The following is a 21,543-nucleotide window of genomic DNA, read 5'->3' as shown; positions in this document are numbered from 1 at the left end:
CTGATTTCACTACAGATCCTTTTTCCTCTTTAATATTTTGTAACCTTTCTTTTTCCACCTTTCTCGTTGCCCCAATAGTATCCTCATTAGTTAGGACATAGTTTGTTCATTCCCCTTTCATTCTCCTTTTGCTTCTGTGAAAGCGTCAGATTTCAGTTCACCAAAGTCAACCGCACGCTTGAATTTTGAACTCTTCATGCTATGATTCCACGTTTGAATCCTGAACTCAACATGCTCTGTCCTAGTGTCGCTTGTGCCTATTGATAAAACCAAGAGGTGGTGGCCACCACCTCTTGATTTTTAATTTTATTTATAATTATATGTATAAAATTTGATATATATATATATATATTTATATATAAATTATAATTATTTTTATAATTATCTTTTAATTGGTTCATATCTAAAATTCTAAATGTGTCACTACTATTTATTCTACTTATTGTTTCTTTGTACCTAACTTCTCCACGTGTTAAATAGATTTCAACCTTCTTATTTCCCAATTCCACTACATATTCCATATTCTACATGAAAACCGAGCCCCATTTCTCTTCTGCATCCTAGTGCACCTTATTTTTCCTCCTAGTCCAACTATGTGTCGGTAGACTCCTCCTGCCGTAATTTCCTGCACTTGACTGTAGAAGACCTTCTTTCCAGTTTCCATTTTGATCACCTCCTCTATTTTGTCCTTTATCTCTGTCACTATAGGGATAGAGCCACAAAAATAGTTATCACCATTCATTGTTTTGCCTCCACCGCCAACAACTCCCCCCAACACGTCACCACATTCACAAATGTCTCATAAGTCCATGCATGTAAACTTGACAATTCATGTTATCATGTCGTAAACGTGTCAGACACGATTAAACACAAAACACGTTAAGGCTAAACACGAACATGACACATTTAATATTTATGTCTCAAATTTAAAACATGTACACATACACGTTTAATGCACGTGTAACACGACACGACACGATTAATACGTTTATTAAACGTGTCAATATATGACACGACACGATTAATAACACGTTTAACACGATTAACACGTTTAACACGTTAAATAAAAATATTTATAATTAAATATAATTTTATTATTTAAATTTAAAATCTATAATTATAAAAATAATTATAATAAAACAAAAATAATAATAACATCAAATAATCACCAAAAGTTAGAAATTATAGTTGAGCATGTATAATTACATTATACCCTTTATAAAATTAAAAAAACTTATTAAAATAATTATTTAAAATTATTTATATAAGGTTAAAATAGTTTTTAACTATTAATTTTTAATAAGTTAATAAATGTGTCACGTATACACGTTTAAACACGATAACACGATTAAACACGATAACACGATTAAGTAAATGTATTTAAACGTGTTTGTCGTTTCGTGTCTTAACGTGTCAAACACAATTAGATACGAAACACGTTAAGACTAAATTCAAAACTTGTTTAACCCGTATATTCTCGTGTCTTGTTAACGTGTTGTGTTCAAAATTGTCAGGTCTACATGCATGGATCAGTATACCATTGACTGACGACCACTTTTTTACAACTGTGTGCTATATTTTTCTGTCCACCTCTCCAACTTAGTGAATCACCATTTAAGCCACCTCCATTCATCTTTCTCCAACATATTCAATTCTTCTTTATCAGTGAAAGTCAGCAAGAAATGCCTTGGAGAAATACCCTTTACTGACACTCAAATATGCCTCTCCATCCTTAGCTTGTCAATTAATATCGCAACCTCACTTTCTTCTTTGGTTTTCCCTACCACCAAACCTTCCAACCAATGTAAAATTTCGCCACTTAAAACCCCTTTACACCTCTTGTTAATTTGAGCACTCTTCTCGTTCATTGAGTGTGATTCCACACTAGTGTTTTTGGCTCCTAGCAGCACTAGTGCGTATGACCTACACAATGCTTTGGTCTGTTTTGGTTATTGGTGGCCTTCATATATATGATTAGTCGATAATTGATTTGTTTGCATATGATAACAAAGATTGGACACGTAATATGAAAAAAAGTGGGGTAAAAAAATCTAACTATAAAGTAAGAATTTTTAAGTTTTCACAATATAAAAATTAAAAAATTAAAAAAATACTATTAAAATAAGTATAGTTGAAACTCAAAGGGATAAAAGTGTAGTAATACTGATTACAATATTTTTCTATATATTTTTTATTTTAGAGGAAGGGAAATTTAAATCCAATTAATAGAGTATGAAATACATAGACTTGCTATTGAATCAAATAATTTTGTTTTTCCCAATGTACATCATTCTTAGTAGGCAAGATCATTGTAGACACCTATTTCAAAAAAATCAAAAAAATAAATAATAATGAAATATAATAAAAAAATAAAAAAACAAGAAATAAATTTTTTTTAAAAAAGAAGAAGAACAGGAAAGGTTTGAGTGTGCTCAGTCCCTTCTCCAGTCCATCATTACAAGGCATTAATGCCCCTGAAAGGTAGCCGGATTTAGGGAAAAATGGTCACCTCTGGCTACCAACTCCCCTTTGTGCCAGAGACATGTGAAATCATGCTCAGAAGAGCATGATTTCACCTCTTGATTGTCCAATTTTTTGGACAATCTAGTTCTTAAAAGGGGGGAAGAGGAGCAAAACAAAAAGATAGAAAAAAAAAACAGAAAGAAAATGTTTAAAAAAAATCTTATTTTCTTCAAACAACCGAGACCTGCAAATCCAAAATACCCTAGTGTTCTACCAGCAGATTTCCTTGGCCACAATAACAAAAGATCAAAAATCAAAATAAACACAACACAAAAAAAAAAAAGAGATTAGATCTGGTGAGGGGCGGATTTGGGTGTGAAGGAGAGAGTTGATTTTGGAGGGTGGGAGAAAGAGAGTAAGTGAGGGGCATCGGTTGGGAGAAAGAGGGTCGAATCGGCACCGATTAAAGAATGAGGAAGAAGAGAGAGAAGGAGGCCGGCGGCTAAGGAGAAAAAGAAAGAAAAAGAAGGAAGGAAAAGAAACCAAGAGAGAAAAGAGAAAAAAGAAGAAAAATAGAAGAAGAAGAGAGAAAAAGGGGGGGTCGGGCTAAGAAAGAAGAAAGAGAAAGATAAGAAAAAAAAAAGAATGAAAAAAAAAGAGGAAGAAAGGTTCAAACGGCATTGGGTCCCTTAAAAAAGGGAAAGACTTTTCCTTTTGGGCCTTCAACAGCCCAATTGATTGAAGGACTTGGTGAGCTATACACAAATTGTTTGGGTTATTATTAAAACCCAAATAAGGTAAAAATCTAACCCCATTTCTTTATGAATGCATTATGAATTATGTTGCTTGGGTTTGGTCCAATTCATTAGGTTAAATATGTAATTAGATGGCATAAATTAAGCTAAATTACTTAGTATAGTGTCCTAAGGTTTATTTTAGATAATATTTTAAAGTATAGTATAAATATTAAAAAAAAAAAGAGATGTTTAAATAGAAGAAAATATTTATAGTATAAATATATTTAGATACTCAAATATATATATACGTGATGAAAATATAATTATTATAAAAAAATAAAAAAAAATAAATTTATATAATGTTCGAGACGGATTCTCACCGAAGTGTCGGGATAAATCCGAATTCTATACTCTAGTACCTATTAACTCAAATAATCATTGTTAAAAAAAATAATATATATTTTAAAAATAAATAAAGTTCGAGATGGATTCTCACCGAAGCATTGAGATGAATCCGAATTCTATACTGTAATACTCATTAACTCAAATAATCAGTGTAAAAAAATAACATACATCAAAAAAAATATATACATAACAATAAATATATGAACAAGGTAATAAATCATTTTAAATTATTAAACACGTTTATCGCATGAATAACGAGCTAACTAAATCAATAAACGCGTTCATGTAGATATCATCATTTTTATCCTGTCATAGCATGCAACGTTTATCTTATTAATGGGGCAAAAATTTCGATGATGAGATTTCCTCGAAGAGCTTGTAGAGACGAATTCTTCAGAGGATACTCCTAGGTAAGGAAAATTTCAAGACTTCACCAAAGCGTTGGGATAGTTTTCGAATGATTTTTCAATAAAAGATTATAGATCCCATCATTTAAAATTGAATAAATCATAACATCATTTGCAATTGCATCATGTGCACCGTGAAACCAAATAAAAAATTCAATCAAATAACATAATAAAGAATTAATTAATAAGAAGGATTAAGGGAACATAGGAATAGAGTCAAGGTAGGTTACAATAGGATAACTTAAGATTAAATGGTACCGTTTGAGGAACAGGCGTCATGGAGGTACTAACCCTTCTCCGTGAGTAACTACATTCCCGAACCTATCTTTGAAAAGTGTGGACTAGTTCTCGTTCTGTCAACAGATTTAAAATTAATTTTGAACTTTTTCAATTAGAATCGAGTTAATAGGTGACCAATCACACTTAAATAAAAAAGATTGGTGGCGACTCCTAAACATTTATTTTCGCTCGCGTCCAGCGGACGGGTTCCCGGACCCGCACGTTACGACAATCATAATATAGCAATATCCGAATATGAATCAACTTTCCTTAGTTGAAATTGATTCATGAATCAATTAAATTGCCAACTCACAAATCTGAGGTAATTACTTAAAAAGGTAACCAAACTTAATACAAATCATGAAACGGCTGTTTTTCATGAAAAATCTTGTCAGCTTTCTCAACAAACTCAAGGTCCATTCATTTTGGTTTGTCTATTCTCGCGTGAAAGTAGTCAAGAAAAAACCAAAACCAGCCTAGCAAAGAACTGAAACTGAAATTCCAGAAGCAGGCAAGCATCACATTTTACTCCATTCCTTCAATCCACGTTTTGGTTTCCTGACGAAGGAACTCAGAACACGTGGTTCAAAGGCATCTTTTTCATTTCCAGACTGCCCTATATTAAATCCCTTTGGTTGATTCGTTTTCATGCAGCAGTGTCTTGGTGAAATTTAGACCATATAGAACTGAGAGAGTGCTTTTGGGGTTTTCACTTTTGCAGGAAATGGCTGCTCAGGAAGACCAAAAGGACATCAAGCTTCCCTCTGATTCGATTCCCGAAGGCTGGGTTCTGGATACCATGGTGCAAGATGATGGTACCGAAGTCCAGGTATTGCTTAATCAATTACTAAGCGTATTTTGTTTATGTTTCATTTGATAACTTTGATCAAATTAACAATTCAAAATGGTTCAACTGATTTAAAGATGAGTACTTGCATGTAGGTATAATCACTTCGTGCGTATCTGATTTTGCCTTTACTAGAAGGGCTCTTTTTTCCTTATCATTTGATTGCACTTAATACTGAATCTGGTTGCCTAGATCCTATAAATATCAAACCTTCAATAATTTGTCTATTATATACTTTGATCCCACTTAGAAAGTGAATCAGATACGATCTTTACGTTACTAATATTTTTATATCTTTATTTATTATTTGATACACGATAAAGAAATTCGTTAAGTTCGTTAATCTTGTTAACAATCATTATATACTATCAAAAAGTATATAGATAGATCGATCGTTGACATTAACTAAATATAAATTTACACGTGTTTTACATGCATGTATTAACAATACTTTACAGTATTTATGAAGTTATACAAATTAAATTTTTTATCATTATTAATTAAATTAAAAAAATAAAATACGTGTGTCAGATATTTAAATTTCTAATAATATTGTACATGATATTTATATAAATACCAAAGAAGATTATAATTACGACGGAACATAGAATATTATTAAATATTAATACGACTTTTATTTAACTAATTAAGTTGTGATAATGGCAGTGCTACCTTTGTCCACCAACTGATCAACGTTTCTACACTTACGAAGATCTGATGCGATACGTGAGGTATGCCAAACGGGCCAAGGTTTCCATCTATGCTGATGTAAGTTTCAACTTCTTCTTTTCTTTTCTTCTGGCTTTTATTTACCTACTTCTTAGTTTTATTAACTTTTACACGCGGGTTAAATTTTTTTACTAATGTTAATGAAAAATAGATCTCGTAAATATTAATTAGAAATGTATTAGAAAAGTCAAAAATTGATCGAAGTGGGTGTATTTTATTGTTATTGAACTGAAACCAAATTGAAGAGATTAAAATCTAATTTTGATTTGTTTTATTTTCTTTTTTCCACTGCCCTACCTCATCAAGTGTTGATAAAATTAGGGATATTTCTGTAATGCTATTTCCCTTCCAAAACTATTTTCTCGCTTTGTATTACCTTAATAATGATATCTTACGTGTACGTATATGTGTGTATATTATATTTTTAAAATTGAAATTTGATCAAATTTAAATCCAAGCATAAATAGAATAATTTCTAATAAATATTAGTTTTAAATTTATATAATAAATTAAGATCCTTTTGGTATAATTGAAACTCACAGAAGAAAAAAATTCCAATAATTATATTCAATCCTACTATATATTCAACTCAATTTCCAATTTATCTTAAGAATTCTAAAGTTTTAGATATGTACAATTTAGTTTATTTCAATCGTTTTTAAATTGTAAATGTCTATTTTACATACATTTTTATCCGAACATTTGACTCATTGATTGAGGCATGATCTCTTATTTAAAGAGTAATATTCGAATTCTCTTTTTTTTCAATTATATAAAATAAATTACATTTTCATTTGGTTTAGTCGATTGTTTCTTTTTTATTTATCCTCAAATTAATTATACATAACTTTTGGGAGACGGTGGAGAAGGAAGATGGCTTTGGACCAATCAAGAGAGAAGGGCATAGCTCAAATCCTTTGGCTGGCATTAAGATAAGAGACATCAAGGGCAAATCTGTTGTGACGTCTGACTGAAGTTAGCAAAATGTTATGTTGAATAATAAGTGGATTGTCTTTTCCATTTCCGAATGCTTTGGTCCTGTGGTGATTTCCGCATATATTTTCGTTTCTTAAGTGTCTTTGAAGTTGAAGTCTGAATGACTAAATACTATTGTATGTACTCTATTTAATTATCAGTTTGCCTTTTGTTTCGGTTATGTTTTTCTTTATTTTCGGGTTTGCTTTTCTTATTTTATGAAGAGAGAAAATATGATCCATAAATATATATTGCAAGCTATTTAGAATCAGTTTTCTTGTCTGAAAGTTATTTGATGGTAAGATATTGAACCTAATCTGAATTAGAAGAGAATGGACTATATACATGGCTGACTCCTACCTAACTTTGGTTCAAGGGGGATGATTCTATAAAGTACAAACTTTGGCCAAAAGTAGATTTTATATATTGTTATGTTATTCAATAGCTTTGACTACTTAAGTTGACCATAGAATTAAAAATAGCAGCCAATACTGTATTGGACAGGAGAATTTCTCCACTCACTCTTTTGGTTCAAAGATGTAATCAGTAAATACCGCCCTAAACGACTACGTTTTCACCAAATTCTTATGAAAGCCTAAAATTCCAAATCATATATTGATGGTCTACAAACAAAGCTTCAAGGGTTTGGTAGCTGGGACCAAATTGATCTGAAGGAGCTATGGAAACCCTCCCTCAACTCCCACAAGACATTATTGTCAATATACTGTCGAGGCTACCAGTCAAATCTCTGCTACAATTCAAGTGTGTGAGCAAGCCATGGCGGTCTTTGATCTCCGATCCTCATTTTGCTAAACTACAGCTCACCCAATCACAGAGGAACGGTAACTTTAGCAGCCAGAGAGTTCTTCTCATTACTGAGCCTCCAGAATCAGCAGCCTGTGAAGCTTCTGGTGATGATGATGACAGCAAATTAATTTTGAAACTTGAGTATCCGACGGCAATGAAGCGGACTCCTGACTCTGATGAATTGATGGATGGCCAGGTCGACTTGGGAGGGTCTTGCAATGGCTTGGTATGCTTAGTCTTTGAGAATGATCGCGTCTTCTTATTGAATCCAACAATTAGAGAAACCAAGGAATTGGCAAAGCTTAATGCTTTTGATCGAATGGGTACGTTCTCTTATGGTTTTGGCTTTGATTTCTCAACTAATGATTACAAAGTTGTTAGAGCTGCTCGCCCTTCTAGTGAGGATGATGCTTCTAGTGAGACTGAAGTAGAAATTCTGGAATTGAAGAGTAACATTTGGCGAAGGATTGAAGGCTTTAAGTCTGGTATCGAAATAGAAGGACCGGGGATTTTTCTCCATGGAGCGTTGCATTGGCTAGGGGAAAAAGAAAGTGACGGTCTAGAAATAGTAAATGTCATCGTCTCATTTCAATTAGCAGAAGAGAAATTCCAGCTGATGCCACTACCAGATCAGATTGAAGAGAGCAATGATTCGAGAGTTTTGGGGGTTTCTGGAGATTGCCTGTGCCTGTTTAATGGATGCGGTGAACGTTATTTTGAGGCATGGCTCTTGAAAGATAGCAACAAGTCATCGTGGACTAGATTGTTCGGTGTCCAGAGGGACCTTGTTCCAAGACATAGATACTGGGAAAAGGCATTATGTTACACAAAATCTGGTAAAGTTGTAATAGATTATGGTGGGCGGTGCTTAGTCTGGTATGATCCAAAAGAAAAGACATCAAAAACTTATACTTCGCGCAGTAATTGGGGTTGGTTTGATCCAGCTATCTATAACGAAAGCCTGATTTCACCGAATTGTTATGATGCCTAAAATTTTATTTAAGAAGCCTTCAAAGAGGCAAGTCAATTGTAAGGTGAGACAAGTTGCTTCTTCTCCCATTTCTATTATGTTATTGTGGTTAAATATGCAACAGCTACATAAAAAAGGGGTGCGTCTTTTCTTTGTAAGTATGCTAAGAAGTAGAAGATCTGTTTTAGCCAAATTCAATTGATTTATTGTTCAGGTAAGAAATTTGGCTAGGAAAGGATGGGTTGCACCGGTTTTCCGAAGAGAATATGGAATAGTAAAATCCTAATCTGCAATTACAGAAAAAGAAAAATTCAATAGAAAAAAAATGTGCTCCTAGTCTGGAAGATCATTAATCCCTAATTCAGCCTCTTGGACAAAAGCTTGATTAATGTTGGGTAAACTGCTCGACAGGTCCTCAACATAGTCAAAGTTTGAAAATTAGTGCCATCTTCTCTTATTTGAACAAATTAACTTCCTGTGCTTTAAATATTCGCTTGAAAATTAACCCAATAGTAAAAAAAAAAAGCATGGTCTTGTGAAGGACCAGAAACAGTGGACTTTATACATGGCTTCCCCTATACACATCTCTATTTGCCTCTCACATCTGGTTAATAATAATCAATTGAAAGTGGACGATTCTGTTGTCTTTACCGTAGAATTATATTAGTTAATAGCTTTATGACTCGTTCAATTCGTCTCCCACGTGCAATTACTACTTCAAAGGGGAGCTGCTGATCATTGAATTAAAAAAATATAGTAGCCATTCTTATTTTGACAGGGAATTTTTTTCTAAAATGCTTTGGTTCAAGAGCTGTTGAACCTTTCCACCAATGACAAATTAAATCCCATAACATTGATATTTGATAGCGTACAATGTAAGCTTCAAGGTAAATAAGAATACGTGATTTAGCTATTTAACTTAAGGGTTATCCAAGGAGCAAGGGCAGAACAAAATTAATCTGAAAGGAAGCCATGGAAACACTCCCTCAAGACATTATTGCCAATATACTGTCGAGGCTACCAGTCAAATTCCTGATACAACTAAAGTGTGTATGCAAGCCATGGAGGTCTTTGATCTCTGATCCCCAGTTTGCCAAACTACACCTCAAACAAACACAGAAGAACAGCAACTTTAGCAGGTATAGAGTCCTTCTCATCACTGAACCTCTTGAATCAATAGCCTGTGAAGCTTCGGCAGAAGATCTCGATGATGAAAGCAAACTGATATTGGAACTTGAGTATCCGTCGGCTATGAAGAAGACTCCTGACTCTGATGATTTGGTGGACGGTTGGCTTGATTTAGGAGGTTCTTGTAATGGCTTGATATGTGCAGTCTTTGAGCATGAGCGCATCTTCTTATGGAATCCAACTATTAGAGAAGCCAAGGAATTGGCAAACCTCAACGCTTTTGATCCAAAGGCTTCCTTCTCTTACGGTCTTGGCTATGATTTCTTAACCGATGATTACAAAGTAGTTAGAGCTGCTCGTCCTTCTACCGCTAATGCTTCAAACGAAACTGAAGTCGAAGTTTTGGCGTTGAAAAGTAACAATTGGCGAAGGGTTCAAGGCCTCCAATCTGGCACAGAAATTGAAGGACCTGGGCTTTTCTTCCATGGAACATTGCATTGGTTAGCAGCAAGAGAAACTGGCCTCAAAAAAATTTATGTAATTGTTGCATTTCACATGGTAGAAGAGAAATTCTATGAACTGGTGCCGGTACCAGATCATGTTGAAGAGAGCAAAGATAACACACTGGTTTTGGGGATTTCAGGAGATTGCCTATGCCTGTTCTATGGATACGATTGTGAAAATGTTTTTGAGGCATGGCTGTTGAAGGAATATGGCATCAAGTCGTCATGGAGTAGATTGTTCAGTGTCCACAGAGACATCTTGCATGGATATAAATACTGGGAGAATGCATTATGCTATACAAAAACTGGTAAAGTTTTAATAGATTATGATGGAAGGGAATTAGTCTGGTATGATCCTAAAGAAAAGACATCAAAAACTTTTACTCCAGGCAATCACTGGGATTGGTTTCAACCAGCTATCTATATTGAAAGCCTGGTTTCGCCAAATTGTTATGGTGCAACCAATGTATAGACACAACTATGCATAACACTTAGTTAATGAGGAAACGTTCAAAGGGGCGAACAAATTATGAGGCGAGGCAAGCTACCCTCCTTTATTCTTACACTTATTGTTGATGCAACAGCAACCGTTGTTAACTGGAACCTTTTTTTTTCTTTTATAATTTCTGCATAAAGGCCTTGGCTTTATAGTGCATATATATTTTCTGTTTTGCTATATGCTAAGAAGTTGAAGATTTGGTCGTCTAAAGTCAGTAGATGTGTTGTTCAGGTAATAAATTTGGCTAGGAAAGGAGATTTTGCAGAGAATTTCCTTGTTTGATGTGGGACTGTGTAACATTAAAATTGAAGTGGTTGTTAATTATTTAGATTCCTGATTCTCCTTTAGCTTCTTATTATAATTTGTTGAAAAATTCAAATTGTATCTGTTGACCAATGCCAAGGAACAAAAATTATGAATTAAGTTGGTATAATGGACATTTTGAAGTTAATATATAGATCACCCCATGCAGTCCATTGATAAACTCCAAGTTAACAACAAAATTCCTTTTGGGGGCCGTGTGGGGGTGCCTTAATGCCTTGCTTTGTTGCTGGTGGGTTGTATTGTTTTGGCCAAATAAGCTTGATTTATATGGGTGGTCAAAATTAGGAAATCAGTGCATTTTCTTTTATTTGAAGACATTAATTTCATGTACTTCGATATCGGTGGCAAACGGAGAAATGGTAGTACTAAGTTAATCTAATTTTTTATTTACAGCAGCTAGAAAATCTTTTTTAAAAAACAAAAAAACACCATGGTCTTGTGAATTACCTCATGTTGGACAAATATAGTATTTTTACTCCCGTAAAAATCTCCATTTTCCTACCACTTGAAAGCGGATGATTCTTCGTTATGGTATTATTGCATTTATTCAATAGCTCTGACAGTTCAATCAATCTCCTTAGAAACATTAATGGATATTTTAATTGTTATAAGATACTCGCAGGTATTCGAACCGGTTATATAAAGTTAAGATACTCTGTAATCGGATTCGAATAGTAATTTCACTATTTATATCAAGTTCGAGTACCATTCTTTAGGTACTCAATATCCGAATCCAATTATGATTTATGTTTAAACCAAACTGTGTATCGTGTCCATAGGCTTAGCTCTCGCCTTGGATTAAACCTTGGAGATGAATGTTTAAGTCCAAACTCAATTCTGGCTCAATTCGAAAACATGATCATATTAATAAAATTAAATTATAAATACATTTACAAATATAAATAAAAAATTAATATAATAATATTTTAAATATATTAATAATAAATTTAATTTAAATGAATGGACTGAATCTATACTTAAATTTTAAGATATCAACCAAGTTTGACCATAAATACCTAGCCATAGAGAGTATATTTTTGAAGTGGCAATTACATAGTTCACTAGTTGAGTCATTTTGTTAGTTTTGAGATGTGTTTCAAGTGGCTTAAAACATTATAAATCTTAATTAATGTTGGTTTTGTTAGCTTTAATTAGGAAAATTTATTAATAAAGAGTCACTAAAATAAAGATCTCTCGTTTTCTTATTTGCATCAAAATTCTTATATTCGATATTATTCGACTCAATAATTAAATTTATCTGGAATTGTATCAGATTTTAAACAATTGATAAACGAGTTGAAATATTTATTTAATAATATATTTTTGCTTAAGGTTAATTTAGTTGTAAGATCTTAATCACATTGCAATTTATTTGCTTTAAACTTCTTGCTTGAATGGCCTTACCAAAGGGCCTACCTTAGATTCAAGTTTCAATCTTTTCTTTGTGCCTTTATATATTTTTATTAATATCAATATAAAATATATCTCAAAAATATTAATGAGAAATGCTATTGAAAAGGCCAAAAATTAAACAAAGTGGGTGTATTTTATTGTTATTGAACTCAAACCGAAATAAAGAAAATAAAACTTAATTTTAATTTTTTTTTAAATTTCTCTTTTTTGCACTATGCTACCTCGTCAAGTATCGATGAAAGTAGGGATTTTGTAATATTATTTTCATTCCAACTAGATGCTCAAATTTTGCATTACCTTAGTAGTGATATCTCACATATATGCATGTGTTCATATATATTTTTGAAAATGACGTTTTCAAATTCAAATCTCAGCATAAACAGAAGTTCTAATATATATTATTTCTAAATTTACATGGTGAATTAAGATACTTTTGGTATAATTGATTCTCATAAAAAAAATTCAAACAACTATATTCAATTCTATTCGGACTCACTTATAGTGTAGAAGAGAACTGTCTTTTAAAGTACTCATAAACCTCATTTCAGACAATCTTCGGGTGTTCTATTCACTTCTTTTTTACATTCAACCTAAAGATCATATTACATTATGTTTGAAACTTGGCCTTACAGTGACAACCTTTGCGTTTCTATCTCCGCTCTTAATCCATTTAACTCAATATTTTTATCTCTAATTTGACTCTTTATTGTAGTGCGCTATCCATAATTCTTTAGTCAACTCCTTTTTCTTCTTCAATTTGACCTCACTCAACTCCCTCTTATCCCCTATCACTTCAATATCCTCAATTTCATCCTACTTTAACATTTTTCATCACCCATCCTAAACTCTTTCTTATTCCATTTATTTGAAAAAGACTTCAACTTAATTAACTTTACTTTCACATAGAACCCTAGTCTATTGGTACCTGTGTATGATCTCTAATTTTGTTACACTACTTCCACAAAGCCTTATTCGAGAATCAACAATCTAATACCTACAAGGGTTTTTTACCCCAATTGTATCCATTAAAACTCAACATGATAAGGGCAACGGTATGAAGCTGATCTATTCAAGGAGATTTGGCATAATGGACTGAAGGTGTCCATCCAATTTGAAAAGACTAAAAACTAATCAATTCTACTTATTTTTTACTCTACCCCTGCATGTGTCCCTTCATGGATTGACTTTCTTCTTCTTTAAAATGTTATCCTATCCCAAAATCTTGCTATATTCATATTGAGTTTCTGGTTTAGAAACCACACTCTATTAAGCATAGTGCAAACTCATCTTACTTTGTGTAAAGTTTCAAACCTCACACAACTATTCTTCTTCCCCAACTTACTCCTCTTCGCCACAATAAACAAATCAACAACATTTTCGTACTTTTCAAAGATATTGCCCAACCAACGCTTATGAATTTGGTCTAGAATATTGTTAACAGACACCGAAACCTCCCTTCTATAATTATGTAACTTTCCTTAGTTGAAATTGAATAAATTAAGATTTCCAACTCAGAAACTTGAGGTATTTACCTTAAAAAGTTAGTCAACCATAATTCAAATCATGAAACGGTTGTTTTTCTCAAGCACAACTATAAAAAAATCTCATCAGCTTTTTCACCAAACTCAAGCTAGGTCCATTCATTTTTATTATGATTTATCACATCCCAATCTGATAGGGATTCATTGGCCACCTTTTCTTGCTCACTCACATCCCCACAAAACTTCTCTGTTTGCTCTTCCTACCTTTTGTTGCTTGATTTTTCTAAACAACCTCAACTTTTTATATTTTAGTTCGCTTAAGAGAGACAAATCTGATGGTAGAATATATTGATCCAATTCCTTCAGCTACGTTGCTGAAGATAGGACTTTGAATAAGGCTTCATTTTTTTGTCTATTCCTTTTCCCTCACTAGCCCATCTATTCGGCCTTCATTCTCATCACTCTTGGGGCTCACTAATGTCTTCCTTTCACTAGATTCCTTAAGCCCATTATCACTTCTTGGGCTTCCTTAATCAGCTTTTTTTTTTCTTTAATTCGACCTCACTTAACTCCCTCTTATCCCCCTCTCACTTCAATCTCCTCAATTTCAATATCTAAGGCTTTAATTTTTTTCATTAGCCATCCTAAACAGTCCCAAGTCCATTACTTCAAAAATGACTAACTTACGCAACTTTACTTTTATACAAAACCTTGGTCTACTGATAACTGCGTATGATCTCCAATTTTCCTGCACTACTTCCGCAAAAACCTATTTTGTATCAACAACCCAAATACCTTAAAGGGTTTTGGACCCCAATTCTATTCATTAGAACTCAGCATAATAAGAAAATGGTTTAAAGCTTATCTATTCAAGGAGAATTGGCAAATTGGACTAATTAAAAGTACCCATCCAATCGAAACAAACTAAAAACCAACCAATTCTACTTGTCTTTTAATCCACCCCTGTGCCCTTTGCTAAACTGACTTTCTTCTCCTTTAATGTGTTGTCTTGTCCCAAAATCTTGCCATATTCATATTTAGTTTCTAATTTAAAAACCACATCCCATTAAGCATAGTACAAACTCTTTTTGCTTGATGTAAACTTTCAAAGCTGACAAAACCATTCTTCTTCCCTAGCATACTCCTCATCTTTGCAATAAACACATTAACAACATTTTCATACTTTTAAAGAAATTGCCCAACAAACACTAATGCATTTGTTTTGGAATATTGTTGACAAACACCATAGCTGCCCTCCTAAAATGAAACTTTCCCTAGTTGAAATTGAATCAATTAAGATTGCCAACTTAGAAACTTGTGGTAATTACTTTAAAAAGTTAACCAATTTTAATTCAAATAATGAAACGACTGTTTTTCTCCAGCACAACTATAAAAAAATCTCATCAACTTTCTCACCAAACTCAGGGTCCATTCATTTTATTATGATTTATCACATCCCTATTTGACAGGGATTTATTAGCCAACTTTCCTACTCACTCTCATCCCCACAAAGGCTTCTCTATTTTCTCGTCTTGCTTTTCTCCTTTGTTGCTCCATTTTTCTTACCATAATCCTTTTCACCACTTCACTTAACAAACTCAACTTTCTATTTTTTTGTTTGCTTAAGAAAGGTAGATTTGATTGTGAAATATCTTCATCCAATTCCTTCAACTCTGTTGTGGAAGGTAAGACTCGAATTGGGCTTCCATTGGATCGATTTTTTCCTCCCCCTTTATTCCCCACTATTCCATCTATTCGGCTTTAATTCTTAACTCTCTTGGGGCTCGATATTATCCTCCTTTTATTAGGTTCTTGAAACCCATTATCACTTCTTGGGCCTTTAGATTTTCAACCCAAACCACTCCTTCATATATCTCTTTCTCCCTGATTTCACTACAGATCCTTTTTCCTCTTTAATATTTTGTAACCTTTCTTTTTCCACCTTTCTCGTTGCCCCAATAGTATCCTCATTAGTTAGGACATAGTTTGTTCATTCCCCTTTCATTCTCCTTTTGCTTCTGTGAAAGCGTCAGATTTCAGTTCACCAAAGTCAACCGCACGCTTGAATTTTGAACTCTTCATGCTATGATTCCACGTTTGAATCCTGAACTCAACATGCTCTGTCCTAGTGTCGCTTGTGCCTATTGATAAAACCAAGAGGTGGTGGCCACCACCTCTTGATTTTTAATTTTATTTATAATTATATGTATAAAATTTGATATATATATATATATTTATATATAAATTATAATTATTTTTATAATTATCTTTTAATTGGTTCATATCTAAAATTCTAAATGTGTCACTACTATTTATTCTACTTATTGTTTCTTTGTACCTAACTTCTCCACGTGTTAAACAGATTTCAACCTTCTTATTTCCCAATTCCACTACATATTCCATATTCTACATGAAAACCGAGCCCCATTTCTCTTCTGCATCCTAGTGCACCTTATTTTTCCTCCTAGTCCAACTATGTGTCGGTAGACTCCTCCTGCCGTAATTTCCTGCACTTGACTGTAGAAGACCTTCTTTCCAGTTTCCATTTTGATCACCTCCTCTATTTTGTCCTTTATCTCTGTCACTATAGGGATAGAGCCACAAAAATAGTTATCACCATTCATTGTTTTGCCTCCACCGCCAACAACTCCCCCCAACACGTCACCACATTCACAAATGTCTCATAAGTCCATGCATGTAAACTTGACAATTCATGTTATCATGTCGTAAACGTGTCAGACACGATTAAACACAAAACACGTTAAGGCTAAACACGAACATGACACATTTAATATTTATGTCTCAAATTTAAAACATGTACACATACACGTTTAATGCACGTGTAACACGACACGACACGATTAATACGTTTATTAAACGTGTCAATATATGACACGACACAATTAATAACACGTTTAACACGATTAACACGTTTAACACGTTAAATAAAAATATTTATAATTAAATATAATTTTATTATTTAAATTTAAAATCTATAATTATAAAAATAATTATAATAAAACAAAAATAATAATAACATCAAATAATCACCAAAAGTTAGAAATTATAGTTGAGCATGTATAATTACATTATACCCTTTATAAAATTAAAAAAACTTATTAAAATAATTATTTAAAATTATTTATATAAGGTTAAAATAGTTTTTAACTATTAATTTTTAATAAGTTAATAAATGTGTCACGTATACACGTTTAAACACGATAACACGATTAAACACGATAACACGATTAAGTAAATGTATTTAAACGTGTTTGTCGTTTCGTGTCTTAACGTGTCAAACACAATTAGATACGAAACACGTTAAGACTAAATTCAAAACTTGTTTAACCCGTATATTCTCGTGTCTTGTTAACGTGTTGTGTTCAAAATTGTCAGGTCTACATGCATGGATCAGTATACCATTGACTGACGACCACTTTTTTACAACTGTGTGCTATATTTTTCTGTCCACCTCTCCAACTTAGTGAATCACCATTTAAGCCACCTCCATTCATCTTTCTCCAACATATTCAATTCTTCTTTATCAGTGAAAGTCAGCAAGAAATGCCTTGGAGAAATACCCTTTACTGACACTCAAATATGCCTCTCCATCCTTAGCTTGTCAATTAATATCGCAACCTCACTTTCTTCTTTGGTTTTCCCTACCACCAAACCTTCCAACCAATGTAAAATTTCGCCACTTAAAACCCCTTTACACCTCTTGTTAATTTGAGCACTCTTCTCGTTCATTGAGTGTGATTCCACACTAGTGTTTTTGGCTCCTAGCAGCACTAGTGCGTATGACCTACACAATGCTTTGGTCTGTTTTGGTTATTGGTGGCCTTCATATATATGATTAGTCGATAATTGATTTGTTTGCATATGATAACAAAGATTGGACACGTAATATGAAAAAAAGTGGGGTAAAAAAATCTAACTATAAAGTAAGAATTTTTAAGTTTTCACAATATAAAAATTAAAAAATAAAAAAAATACTATTAAAATAAGTATAGTTGAAACTCAAAGGGATAAAAGTGTAGTAATACTGATTACAATATTTTTCTATATATTTTTTATTTTAGAGGAAGGGAAATTTAAATCCAATTAATAGAGTATGAAATACATAGACTTGCTATTGAATCAAATAATTTTGTTTTTCCCAATGTACATCATTCTTAGTAGGCAAGATCATTGTAGACACCTATTTCAAAAAAATCAAAAAAATAAATAATAATGAAATATAATAAAAAAATAAAAAAACAAGAAATAAATTTTTTTTAAAAAAGAAGAAGAACAGGAAAGGTTTGAGTGTGCTCAGTCCCTTCTCCAGTCCATCATTACAAGGCATTAATGCCCCTGAAAGGTAGCCGGATTTAGGGAAAAATGGTCACCTCTGGCTACCAACTCCCCTTTGTGCCAGAGACATGTGAAATCATGCTCAGAAGAGCATGATTTCACCTCTTGATTGTCCAATTTTTTGGACAATCTAGTTCTTAAAAGGGGGGAAGAGGAGCAAAACAAAAAGATAGAAAAAAAAAACAGAAAGAAAATGTTTAAAAAAAATCTTATTTTCTTCAAACAACCGAGACCTGCAAATCCAAAATACCCTAGTGTTCTACCAGCAGATTTCCTTGGCCACAATAACAAAAGATCAAAAATCAAAATAAACACAACACAAAAAAAAAAAAGAGATTAGATCTGGTGAGGGGCGGATTTGGGTGTGAAGGAGAGAGTTGATTTTGGAGGGTGGGAGAAAGAGAGTAAGTGAGGGGCATCGGTTGGGAGAAAGAGGGTCGAATCGGCACCGATTAAAGAATGAGGAAGAAGAGAGAGAAGGAGGCCGGCGGCTAAGGAGAAAAAGAAAGAAAAAGAAGGAAGGAAAAGAAACCAAGAGAGAAAAGAGAAAAAAGAAGAAAAATAGAAGAAGAAGAGAGAAAAAGGGGGGGTCGGGCTAAGAAAGAAGAAAGAGAAAGATAAGAAAAAAAAAAGAATGAAAAAAAAAGAGGAAGAAAGGTTCAAACGGCATTGGGTCCCTTAAAAAAGGGAAAGACTTTTCCTTTTGGGCCTTCAACAGCCCAATTGATTGAAGGACTTGGTGAGCTATACACAAATTGTTTGGGTTATTATTAAAACCCAAATAAGGTAAAAATCTAACCCCATTTCTTTATGAATGCATTATGAATTATGTTGCTTGGGTTTGGTCCAATTCATTAGGTTAAATATGTAATTAGATGGCATAAATTAAGCTAAATTACTTAGTATAGTGTCCTAAGGTTTATTTTAGATAATATTTTAAAGTATAGTATAAATATTAAAAAAAAAAAGAGATGTTTAAATAGAAGAAAATATTTATAGTATAAATATATTTAGATACTCAAATATATATATACGTGATGAAAATATAATTATTATAAAAAAATAAAAAAAAATAAATTTATATAATGTTCGAGACGGATTCTCACCGAAGTGTCGGGATAAATCCGAATTCTATACTCTAGTACCTATTAACTCAAATAATCATTGTTAAAAAAAATAATATATATTTTAAAAATAAATAAAGTTCGAGATGGATTCTCACCGAAGCATTGAGATGAATCCGAATTCTATACTGTAATACTCATTAACTCAAATAATCAGTGTAAAAAAATAACATACATCAAAAAAAATATATACATAACAATAAATATATGAACAAGGTAATAAATCATTTTAAATTATTAAACACGTTTATCGCATGAATAACGAGCTAACTAAATCAATAAACGCGTTCATGTAGATATCATCATTTTTATCCTGTCATAGCATGCAACGTTTATCTTATTAATGGGGCAAAAATTTCGATGATGAGATTTCCTCGAAGAGCTTGTAGAGACGAATTCTTCAGAGGATACTCCTAGGTAAGGAAAATTTCAAGACTTCACCAAAGCGTTGGGATAGTTTTCGAATGATTTTTCAATAAAAGATTATCGATCCCATCATTTAAAATTGAATAAATCATAACATCATTTGCAATTGCATCATGTGCACCGTGAAACCAAATAAAAAATTCAATCAAATAACATAATAAAGAATTAATTAATAAGAAGGATTAAGGGAACATAGGAATAGAGTCAAGGTAGGTTACAATAGGATAACTTAAGATTAAATGGTACCGTTTGAGGAACAGGCGTCATGGAGGTACTAACCCTTCTCCGTGAGTAACTACATTCCCGAACCTATCTTTGAAAAGTGTGGACTAGTTCTCGTTCTGTCAACAGATTTAAAATTAATTTTGAACTTTTTCAATTAGAATCGAGTTAATAGGTGACCAATCACACTTAAATAAAAAAGATTGGTGGCGACTCCTAAACATTTATTTTCGCTCGCGTCCAGCGGACGGGTTCCCGGACCCGCACGTTACGACAATCATAATATAGCAATATCCGAATATGAATCAACTTTCCTTAGTTGAAATTGATTCATGAATCAATTAAATTGCCAACTCACAAATCTGAGGTAATTACTTAAAAAGGTAACCAAACTTAATACAAATCATGAAACGGCTGTTTTTCATGAAAAATCTTGTCAGCTTTCTCAACAAACTCAAGGTCCATTCATTTTGGTTTGTCTATTCTCGCGTGAAAGTAGTCAAGAAAAAACCAAAACCAGCCTAGCAAAGAACTGAAACTGAAATTCCAGAAGCAGGCAAGCATCACATTTTACTCCATTCCTTCAATCCACGTTTTGGTTTCCTGACGAAGGAACTCAGAACACGTGGTTCAAAGGCATCTTTTTCATTTCCAGACTGCCCTATATTAAATCCCTTTGGTTGATTCGTTTTCATGCAGCAGTGTCTTGGTGAAATTTAGACCATATAGAACTGAGAGAGTGCTTTTGGGGTTTTCACTTTTGCAGGAAATGGCTGCTCAGGAAGACCAAAAGGACATCAAGCTTCCCTCTGATTCGATTCCCGAAGGCTGGGTTCTGGATACCATGGTGCAAGATGATGGTACCGAAGTCCAGGTATTGCTTAATCAATTACTAAGCGTATTTTGTTTATGTTTCATTTGATAACTTTGATCAAATTAACAATTCAAAATGGTTCAACTGATTTAAAGATGAGTACTTGCATGTAGGTATAATCACTTCGTGCGTATCTGATTTTGCCTTTACTAGAAGGGCTCTTTTTTCCTTATCATTTGATTGCACTTAATACTGAATCTGGTTGCCTAGATCCTATAAATATCAAACCTTCAATAATTTGTCTATTATATACTTTGATCCCACTTAGAAAGTGAATCAGATACGATCTTTACGTTACTAATATTTTTATATCTTTATTTATTATTTGATACACGATAAAGAAATTCGTTAAGTTCGTTAATCTTGTTAACAATCATTATATACTATCAAAAAGTATATAGATAGATCGATCGTTGACATTAACTAAATATAAATTTACACGTGTTTTACATGCATGTATTAACAATACTTTACAGTATTTATGAAGTTATACAAATTAAATTTTTTATCATTATTAATTAAATTAAAAAAATAAAATACGTGTGTCAGATATTTAAATTTCTAATAATATTGT

The 21,543-nt window shown here is 32.8% G+C and overlaps 2 protein-coding genes across 2 annotated transcripts; both read left to right on the top strand.

Annotated features, from left to right (window-relative positions):
- The first annotated feature begins 7,464 nt into the window (after window positions 1-7,464).
- On the top strand, window positions 7,465-8,841 carry LOC148763344 (F-box protein CPR1-like). The gene has a single exon (XM_088805162.1). The coding sequence runs from the start codon at window positions 7,522-7,524 to the stop codon at window positions 8,638-8,640; it is 1,119 nt and encodes a 372-aa protein (XP_088661288.1). The 5' UTR covers window positions 7,465-7,521; the 3' UTR covers window positions 8,641-8,841.
- A 718-nt stretch (window positions 8,842-9,559) lies between these two features.
- LOC108661627 (F-box protein CPR1-like) lies at window positions 9,560-11,079 on the top strand. The gene has a single exon (XM_018119093.2). It carries the CDS (start codon window positions 9,592-9,594, stop codon window positions 10,720-10,722), a length of 1,131 nt encoding a protein of 376 aa, XP_017974582.1. The 5' UTR covers window positions 9,560-9,591; the 3' UTR covers window positions 10,723-11,079.
- Window positions 11,080-21,543: the final 10,464 nt, after the last annotated feature.

This window comes from Theobroma cacao, chromosome 4 (assembly GCF_053813885.1).
Source record: "Theobroma cacao isolate CCN51 chromosome 4, ASM5381388v1, whole genome shotgun sequence".
In the NCBI taxonomy this organism is placed as follows: domain Eukaryota; kingdom Viridiplantae; phylum Streptophyta; class Magnoliopsida; order Malvales; family Malvaceae; genus Theobroma; species Theobroma cacao.
Note: the sequence above shows the minus strand (reverse complement) of the source record. Positions and strands in the feature narration are given on the sequence as shown.

Excerpts from the sequence above, each read along its gene's own strand:
- LOC148763344 (XM_088805162.1), top strand. The coding sequence starts at position 7,522 with ATGGAAACCCTCCCTCAACTCCCACAAGACATTATTGTCAATATACTG.
- LOC108661627 (XM_018119093.2), top strand. The coding sequence starts at position 9,592 with ATGGAAACACTCCCTCAAGACATTATTGCCAATATACTGTCGAGGCTA.